This window comes from Monodon monoceros, unplaced genomic scaffold, assembly GCF_005190385.1.
Source record: "Monodon monoceros isolate NGI ecotype Baffin Bay Population unplaced genomic scaffold, NGI_Narwhal_1 Super_Scaffold_18, whole genome shotgun sequence".
Taxonomy (NCBI): Eukaryota; Metazoa; Chordata; class Mammalia; order Artiodactyla; family Monodontidae; genus Monodon; species Monodon monoceros.
Genome location: NW_021703774.1, coordinates 44,952,950 through 44,963,243, shown reverse-complemented (window position 1 = coordinate 44,963,243; position 10,294 = coordinate 44,952,950). Strand labels below are relative to the sequence as shown.

At 39.5% G+C, this 10,294-nt stretch overlaps 1 protein-coding gene across 1 annotated transcript in view; it reads right to left on the bottom strand.

Moving 5' to 3' along the window:
• The window catches only part of COLGALT2 (collagen beta(1-O)galactosyltransferase 2), a 69,891-nt gene that overhangs the window by 55,617 nt on the left and 3,980 nt on the right, over positions 1-10,294 (bottom strand). Inside the window, exon 3 of the mRNA XM_029230991.1 lies at positions 2,034-2,168. Within this exon, the coding sequence (XP_029086824.1) occupies positions 2,034-2,168 (135 nt within the window). The remainder of the gene's footprint in view (positions 1-2,033; positions 2,169-10,294) is intronic.

Sequence of the window (10,294 nt, the reverse complement as noted above, 5' to 3'; positions counted from 1 at the left end):
AAAAAAAAAAAAAAAAAAAAAAAAACAAAACCTGAGGTCATTTGGTTTTGGATGTGCTTAAAGGCTCTGGAAACCAAGGTCTGCCTCAAGCTTATGAAGTCATCGGCTGTTTCTGTTCCTGCCCTAGCAGAAGCCTCACTGGGGATGATAAGAGAGCCAGAAACAGAAACAAATTAGAATTGCCTCTAAATTGCTTAGATTTTACTTTTACTGTGCAGAGTAAGTGAACTGTTAATATTAAAGCAAATAAGACAACAGAAACTGGGAGGCTGCGGTTACTAAGATAATCCACTCTTGATGCTGGTGTCAATGTACAACTCATTAAAAACACCCCAGGGTGATTCTGCCATGTGAAGCACTACAGATTATTAACTGAGAGTGTATGAACTTAAATTTAATATAACAGCTTCTCCCCAAGGAACTGATTGGCTTTTATAAATATGAACTTAATCTGTCCCTAAAAGAGATGTGGATAACATGCATTCAAAATCTCTTGGAGCTACGGGAGATAACTGTAACGAAAGAGTACCGCCGCATCCAGCAGCGTGCTAGGGCCAGGAAGTTTGCAAGTCAGTTGACACGTTGGTAGCTTAAAATCTGTAAAATCAAAAATCACGTTAATCCCCACCATTGTAAATAAACCATAGACAGCAAGCTTTGCATATTTGTAATAATTATATCATCAAGTGATTGTACTGCGATTTACTTAACCTTTCCCTCAGCTTAAACAACATTTGCATGGTAGAAGTCCTTACACCGTGAAAACTGGTAAATGCTACCGATCAAGGGTTTTCCCCCACAGAGAACCAGTCGTTATATATTTATCAGCACACCACTGGCCTCATTCTTCATCTAAAACCAAACCAAATATAAAAGAGGGACTGAAAATTTAGCTCTTTGAGCATGAGAACACACTTAACATATAATTTTTCCCTTAAAGAATCTTTATCCTACATTGATATGTACTACATTGATCAGTTTATCTATTCTATTAAGTAAAGAATAAAAAATATAATCAGCCATAAACATTCACTGCAACAGATCTCTAGACTTCGAATATTTTACAATGGAAAAGAGAGATGATGGACATTTGAAATTTTTTTTAACTCAAATTTTGTAAAAACATCTACCATGGCAGTTCTAATTATTAGATCTCTTTGGAAATATTTTGGCAACATATCAAAGGTCATTAAAATATTTAATACTCTTTGACTCACTAATTCCAGCTCTCAGAAGCTGTCCCAAAGAAATAATATTAAATATGGAAAATTTTATATTAATTATGATTGTCATTATAATAGTTAAAAGTTGCAAATAGGGCTTCCCTGGTGGCGCAGTGGTTGAGAGTCCGCCTGCCGAGGCGGGGGACGCGGGTTCGTGCCCCAGTCCGGGAAGATCCCACATGCCGCGGAGCAGCTAGGCCTGTGAGCCATGGCTGCTGAGTCTGCGCGTCCGGAGCCTGTGCTCCGCAACAGGAGAGGCCACAACAGTGAGAGGCCCGCATACCGAAAAAAAAAAAAAAGTTGCAAATAACTTAAATGTTTTTAAACTAAGAGAAAGGTTAAGTAAATTGCATTATAGTCACTTGATGATATAGTTAAAAACATGCAAGCTGTCATCTATGATGTTAGAGTGGTAGGGATTAAAATGGTTCTTTAAAAAACGTTTTTCTCTTCCCAGTTTTTTATAGTGTTCTTATGTTAGTTTTGATGAGCAAAAAAAATGTTTAATTTTTTGAAAATCTCTGAATCAGGGAGAAAAAAAGTACAAATTTCAGCAAGCTATGGCGGTTAATTTAAAGCTTCTAATGCTAAGTTCATTAGAATAATTTCTTCATAAGTCATCAATACAGAAGAGCTCATGGGGTTGTGGCATTGGACCTGGATTTACCTCCTTTCCTAAAAATGCTTGCTCCGATAACACAATGACAGGCATGTTTCAAGGGAGAAAATCAGAAAAAGATTGATGGGGCTGTTGACAGGTGGTTTCCTTGTTAAAACTCATAACCTTACTTCATTACCCAAAAGACTTGCCTGAGGTGTGATTCCGCACCAGAAATTAGAGTACAGGCCCCGAGACTCCAGCATGGGGGCCACAATGGTTTTGTTTTCTGCAATCAGTAGATTGAGGGTCTGTGGATTAGTCAGGAAGTTGTCAACATCTATGAACTAGGAAAAGAAAAGGATGACATCGCATGAAAAGGTACTTTTCAGTAACGGGTACAAGAGTAACCCAACACTTGCCAAAGAATCATGGAAACTTGCTCATGACATATGGAACCAGCTATCCATGTTATCCGTGTTTTCCTTATGGAAACCCCTTGCAGCTGGATGGCTTTCATTCAGGCAAAATACATTGAGTCTAACTTCCACATGTTTAGCTCTGCATAAGGCACCGAGCAATGAACTGGTATCATCGTTGGGCACATAACTCAATGAGGACCTAACCTACACCTTGGTTAGCGGTTTAAGTATAAGCTACTAACGGCTCTCAAGCCCTTAAATAAGGACTTATTCACACTTACTGAGTGCCCACTCTAGGTACAAATGAACACACCTATTCAGGTTGTCTATAGTAAAGCCAAAATGGCCTCAAACCGATCCATAAATGCTATCTTAATGTTACAATGAGAATTTTTCTTTAAAGTACATTATAGCAACCCATGCTAACCAATGAAGCTATTTCCCATTCTTACCAGAAATCCATGTTAACGCTGATTCATTTACAGCGACAGTACAGCAACAGTTTCTATCATATAAAATAATCACACTGAACTGTACACTTAAAAAAATTAAAATGGTAGATTTTATGTTATGTATATCTCCCCCCTGCAACACACAAAGTAAATAATCAGAAGCTTTCATTCTTTGATAGTCAATCTCTTCACCAAAAATTCTGTGGTTCAGCGCTTGTACGCTTCAAGGACATTTAAACAGCTATACAACGTTAAACATCAGCACAATTTGAAACTTCTATGAAATTATTTGTATTGAAATTATGTGTGTGATAAACTATCGGGCTGATTTTTGTTGTGGTTGAGAGGCTGAGGATGGACATAGGTCAACAGTATTCCCTTTAGGAATCAGAGTCTAGCGACAGAGAACAGACGTCCATAAGTTTAATGAAACAACACTGGCTTTGCTTTACTGGCGTTATTTGTAGTGGTGTGCTAGAAAATGTTTGCCAAAAGAATTAAATGGATTTTGGGGGCCACAGAGGAAGAACTTTGTTCCCATAAATTTTGGGGGAGAAAAGCCTGTGTCAATTTTCCAAAGGGAATAGGGACTGTAGCTTCTTGCTGATTACGGAGCTGTCCTTTCCAACTGAGACAGGTTCCTGGAGGATAAGGATAACATTGATTCTTTTTTTTTTTTTTTTTTTTTTTAAACATCTTTATTGGGGTATAGTTGCTTTACAATGGCGTGTTAGTTTCTGCTTTACAACAAAGTGAATCAGCTATACATATACATATGTTCCTATATGTCTTCCCTCTTGCGTCTCCCTCCCTCCCACCCTCCCCATCCCACCCCTCCAAGCTGTCACAAAGCACCGAGCTAATATCCCTGTGCCTTGCGGCTGCTTCCCCCTAGCTATCTATCTTACTACGTTTGTTAGTGTGTATATGTCCATGACTCTCTCTCGCCCTGTCAAAGCTCACCCCTCCCCCTCCCCATATCCTCAAGTCCGTTCTCCAGTAGGTCTGCGTCTTTATTCCTGTCTTACCCCTAGGTTCCTCATGACATTTTTTTTCCCCTTAAATTCCATATATATGTGTTAGCATACGGTATTTGTCTTTTTCTTTCTGACTTACTTCACTCTGTATGACAGACTCTAGGTCTATCCATCTCATTACAAATAGCTCAATTTCATTTCTTTTTAAGGCTGAGTAATATTCCATTGTGTATATGTGCCACATTTTCTTTATCCATTCATCCGATGATGGGCGCTTAAGTTGTTTCCATCTCCGGGCTATTGTAAATAGAGCTGCAATGAACATTTTGGTACATGACTCTTTTTGAATTTTGGTTTTCTCAGGGTATATGCCCAGTAGTCGGATTGCTGGGTCATATGGTAATTCTATTTGTAGTTTTTTAAGGAACCTCCATACTGTTCTCCATAGTGGCTGAACCAATTCACATTCCCACCAGCAGTGCAAGAGTGTTCCCTTTTCTCCACACCCTCTCCAGCATTTATTGTTTCTAGATTTTTTGATGATGGCCATTCTGACTGGTGTGAGATGATATCTCATTGTAGTTTTGATTTGCATTTCTCTAATGATTAATGATGTTGAGCATTCTTTCATGTGTTTGTTGGCAATCTGTATATCTTCTTTGGAGAAATGTCTATTTAGGTCTTCTGCCCATTTTTGGATTGGGTTGTTTGTTTTTTTGTTATTGAGCTGCATGAGCTGCTTGTAAATTTTGGAGATTAATCCTTTGTCATTTGCTTCATTTGCAAATATTTTCTCCCATTCTGAGGGTTGTCTTTTGGTCTTGATTATGGTTTCCTTTGCTGTGCAAAAGCTTTGAAGTTTCATTAGGTCCCATTTGTTTATTTTTGTTTTTATTTCCATTACTCTAGGAGGTGGGTCAGAAAGGATCTTGCTGTGATTTATGTCATAGAGTGTTCTGCCTATGTTTTCCTCTAAGAGTTTGATAGTTTCTGGCCTTACATTTAGGTCTTTAATCCATTTTGAGCTTATTTTTGTGTATGGTGTTAGGGAGTGATCTAATCTCATACTTTTACATGTACCTGTCCAGTTTTCCCAGCACCATTTATTGAAGAGGCTGTCCTTTCTCCACTGTACATTCCTGCCAACTTTATCAAAGATAAGGTGTCCATATGTGCGTGGGTTTATCTCTGGGCTTTCCATCCTGTTCCATTGATCTATCTTTCTGTTTTTGCGCCAGTACCATACTGTCTTGATTACTGTAGCTTTGTAGTATAGTCTGAAGTCAGGGAGCCTGATTCCTCCAGCTCCTTTTCTTGTTCTCAAGATTGCTTTGGCTATTCGGGGTCTTTTGTGTTTCCATACAAATTGCGAAATTTTTTGTTCAAGTTATGTGAAAAATGCCAGTGGTAGTTTGATAGGGATTGCATTGAATCTGTAGATTGCTTTGGGTAGTAGAGTCATTTTCACAATGTTGATTCTTCCCATCCAAGAACATGGTATATCTCTCCATCTATTTGTATCATCTTTAATTTCTTTCATCAGTGTCTTATAATTTTCTGCATACAGGTCTTTCGTCTCCTTAGGTAGGTTTATTCCTAGATATTTTATTCTTTTTGTTGCAATGGTAAATGGGAGTGTTTTCTTGATTTCACTTTCAGATTTTTCATCATTAGTATATAGGAATGCCAGAGATTTCTGTGCATTAACTTTGTATCCTGCTACTTTACCAAATTCATTGATTAGCTCTAGTAGTTTTCTGGTAGCATCTTTAGTATTCTCTATGTATAGTATCATGTCATCTGCAAACAGTGACAGCTTTACTTCTTCTTTTCCGATTTGGATTCCTTTTATTTCCTTTTCTTCTCTGATTGCTGTGGCTAAAACTTCCAAAACTATGTTGAATAAGAGTGGTGAGAGTGGGCAACCTTGTCTTATTCCTGATCTTAGTGGAAATGCTTTCAGTTTTTCACCATTGAGGATGATGTTTGCTGTGGGCTTGTCATATATGGCCTTTATTATGTTGAGGAAAGTTCCCTCTATGCCTACTTTCTGCAGGGTTTTTATCATAAATGGGTGTTGAATTTTGTCGAAAGCTTTCTCTGCATCTATTGAGATGATCATATGGTTTTTCTCCTTCAATTTGTTAATATGGTTTATCACACTGATAGATTTGCGTATATTGAAGAATCCTTGCATTCCTGGAATAAACCCCACTTGATCATGGTGTATGATCCTTTTAATGTGCTGTTGGATTCTGTTTGCTAGTATTTTGTTGAGGATTTTTGCATCTATGTTCATCAGTGATATTGGCCTGTAGTTTTCTTTCTTTGTGACATCCTTGTCTGGTTTTGGTATCAAGGTGATGGTGGCCTCGTAGAAGGAATTTGGGAGTGTTCCTCCCTCTGCTATATTTTGGAAGAGTTTGAGAAGGATAGGTGTTAGCTCTTCTCTAAACGTTTGATAGAATTCACCTGTGAAGCCATCTGGTCCTGGGCTTTTGTTTGTTGGAAGATTTTTAATCACAGTTTCAATTTCAGTGCTTGTGATTGGTCTGTTCATATTTTCTATTTCTTCCTGATTCAGTCTTGGCAGGTTGTGCATTTCTAAGAATTTGTCCATTTCTTCCAGGTGTCCATTTTATTGGCATAGAGTTGCTTGTAGTAATCTCTCATGATTTTTTTTATTTCTGCAGTGTCAGTTGTTACTTCTCCTTTTTCATTTCTAATTCTATTGATTTGAGTCTTCTCCCTTTTTTTCTTGATGAGTCTGCCTAGTGGTTTATCTATTTTGTTTATCTTCTCAAAGAACCAGCTTTTAGTTTTATTGATCTTTGCTATCGTTTCCTTCATTTCTTTTTCATTTATTTCTGATCTGATTTTTATGATTTCTTTCCTTCTGCTAGCTTTGGGGTTTTTTTGTTCTTCTTTCTCTAATTGCTTGAGGTGCAAGGTTAGGTTGTTTATTCGAGATGTTTCCTGCTTCTTAAGGTGGGCTTGTATTGCTATAAACTTCCCTCTTAGAACTGCTTTTGCTGCATCCCATAGGTTTTGGGTCGTCGTGTCTCCATTGTCATTTGTTTCTAGGTATTTTTTTATTTCTTCTTTGATTTCTTCAGTGATCACTTCATTATTAAGTAGTGTATTGTTTAGCCTCCATGTGTTTGTATTTTTTACAGATCTTTTCCTGTAATTGATATCTAGCCTCATAGCGTTGTGGTCGGAAAAGATACTTGATACAATTTCAATTTTCTTAAATTTACCAAGGCTTGATTTGTGACCCAAGATATGATCTATCCTGGAGAATGTTCCATGAGCACTTGAGAAAAATGTGTATTCTGTTGTTTTTGGATGAAGTGTCCTATAAATATCAATTAAGTCCATCTTGTTTAATGTATCATTTAAAGCTTGTGTTTCCTTATTTATTTTCATTTTGGATGATCTGTCCATGGGTGAAAGTGGGGTGTTAAAGTCCCCTACTATGAATGTGTTACTGTCGATCTCCCCTTTTATGGCTGTTAGTATTTGCCTTATGTATTGAGGTGCTCCTATGTTGGGTGCATAAATATTTACAATTGTTATATCTTCTTCTTGGATCGATCCCTTGATCATTATGTAGTGTCCTTCTTTGTCTCTTTTAATAGTCCTTATTTTAAAGTCTATTTTGTCTGATATGAGAATTGCTACTCCAGCTTTCTTTTGGTTTCCATTTGCATGGAATATCTTTTTCCATCCCTTTATTTTCAGTCTGTATGTGTCTCTAGGTCTGAAGTGGGTCTCTTGTAGACAGCATATATAAGGGTCTTGTTTTTGTATCCATTCAGCCAATCTGTGTCTTTTGGTGGGAGCATTTAGTCCATTTACATTTAAGGTAATTATCGATATGTATGTTCCTATTCCCATTTTCTTAATTGTTTTGGGTTCGTTATTGTAGGTCTTTTCCTTCTCTTGTGTTTCTTGCCTAGAGAAGTTCCTTTAGCAGTTGTTGTAAAGCTGGTTTGGTGGTGCTGAACTCTCTCAGCTTTTGTTTGTCTGTAAAGGTTTTAACTTCTCCATCAAATCTGCATGAGATCCTTGCTGGGTAGAGTAGTCTTGGTTGCAGGTTTTTCTCCTTCATCACTTTCAGTATGTCCTGCCACTCCCTTCTGGCTTGTAGGGTTTCTGCTGAGAGATCAGCTGTTAACCTTATGGGGATTCCCTTGTGTGTTATTTGTTGTTTTCCCCTTGCTGCTTTTAATATGCTTTCTTTGTATTTAATTTTTGACAGTTTGATTAATATGTGTCTTGGCGTATTTCTCCTTGTTTTTATCCTGTATGGAACTCTCTGTGCTTCCTGGACTTGATTAACTATTTCCTTTCCCATATTAGGGAAGTTTTCAACTATAATCTCTTCAAATATTTTCTCAGTCCCTTTATTTTTCTCTTCTTCTTCTGGAACCCCTATAATTCGAATGTTGGTGCGTTTAATGTTGTCCCAGAGGTCTCTGAGACTGTCCTCAGTTCTTTTCATTCTTTTTTCTTTATTCTGCTCTGCAGTAGTTATTTCCACTATTTTATCTTCCAGGTCACTTATCCGTTCTTCTGCCTCAGTTATTCTGTTATTGATCCCATCTAGAGTACTTTTAATTTCATTTATTGCGTTGTTCATCGTTGCTTGTTTCATCTTTATTTCTTCTAGGTCCTTGTTAACTGTTTCTTGCATTTTGTCCATTCTACTTCCAAGATTTCGGATCATCCTTACTATCATTATTCTGAATTCTTTTTCAGGTAGACTGCCTATTTCCTCTTCATTTGTTAGGTCTGGTGCATTTTTATCTTGCTCCTTCATCTGCTGTGTGTTTTTCTGTCTTCTCATTTTGCTTATCTTACTGTGTTTGGGGTCACCTTTTTGCAGGCTGCACATTCGCAGTTCCCGTTGTTTTTGATGTCTGTCTCCAGTGGCTAAGGTTGTTTCAGTGGGTTGTGTAGGCTTCCTGGTGGAGGGGACTAGTGCCTGTGTTGTGGTGGATGAGGCTGGATCTTGTCTCTTTAGTGGGCAGGTTCACGTCTGGTGGTGTGTTTTGGGGTGTCTGTGGCCTTATTATGATTTTAGGCAGCCTCTCTGCTAATGGGTGGGGTTGTGTTCCTGTTTTGCTAGTTGTTTGCCATAGGTTGTCTAGCACTGTGGATTGCTGGTCGTTGAGTGAAGCTGGGTGCTGGTGTTAAGATGGAGGTCACTGGGAGATTTCCGCCGTTTAATATTATGTGGAGCTGGGAGGTCTCTTGTTGACCAGTGTCCTGAAGTTGGTTCTCCTACCTCAGAGGCAGAGCCCTGACTCCTGGCTGGAGCACCAAGAGCCTTTCATCCACACGGCTCAGAATAAAAGGGAGAAAAAGTAGAGAGAATTAGTAGAAATATGAGGAAAGAAAGAAGGAAAGGAGGAAAGGAAGGAAGGAAGAAAGAAGCAAAGAAGGAAAGACAGGAGGGAGGGAGGGAGGGAGGAAGGAAGGAAGGAAGGAGGGAAAGAAGGAAAAAAGACAGAAAGAAAGAAGATACAGTAAAAATAAAATAAAGTATAATATAGTTATTGAAATAAAAAATATTTAGAAAAAAAAAAAGGGACGGATAGAACCTTAGGACAAATGTTGGAAGCAAAGCTATACAGAGAAAATCTTACACAGAAGCATACACATACACCTTCACAAAAAGAGGTAAAGGGGGAAAAATCATAAATCTTGCTCTCAGAGACCACCTCCTCAATTTGGGGTGATTCGTTGTCTAAAGGAGGGAAGGAAGGAAAGAAAGAAAGAAAGAACGAAGGTAAAGTATAATAAAGTTATTACAAATAAAATTAATTATTGAGAAAAAAAATTTTTTTTAAAAACCATGGACGGATAGAGCCCTAGGACAAACGGTGGAAGCAAGAGTATACAGACAAGATCTCACACAGAAGCATACACGTACACATTCACAAAAAGAGGAAAAGGGAAAAAAATCATAGATCTCGCTCCTAAATTCCACCTCTTCAATTTGGGATCATTCCTTGTCTATTCAGGTATTCCATAGATGCAGGGTATATCAAGTTGATTGTGGAGCTTTAATCCGCTGCTTCTGAGGCTGCTGGGAGAGATTTCCCTTTCTCTTCTTTGTTCTCACAGCTCACAGGAGCTCAGCTTTGGATTTGGCCCTGCCTCTGCGTGTAGGTCGCTGGAGGGCGTCTGTTTTTTGCTCAGACAGGACAGGGTTAAAGGAGCCGCTGATTCGGGGGCTCTGGCTCACTCAGGCCGGGGGTGGGGGGCGGAAGGAGGGGCACTGCGTGCGGGGCGGGCCTGCGGCGTCAGAGGCGGCGTGACGTTGCGGCAGAGGCCGGCGTGACGTTGCTCCAGCCTGAGGCCCGCCGTGCGTTCTCCCGGGGAAGTTGTCCCTGGTTCCCGGGAACCTGGCAGTGGCGGGCTGCGCAGGCTCCTCGGAAGAGGGGTGTGGAGAGTGACCTGTGCTCGCACACAGGCCCCTTGGTGGCGGCAGCAGCAGCCCCAGCGTCTCCCGCCCGTCTCTGGGGTCCGCGCTTTCAGCCGCGGCTCGCGCCCGTCTCTGGGTCCGCGCTTTTAGCCGCGGCTCGCGCCCGTCTCTGGGGTTCGCGCTTTT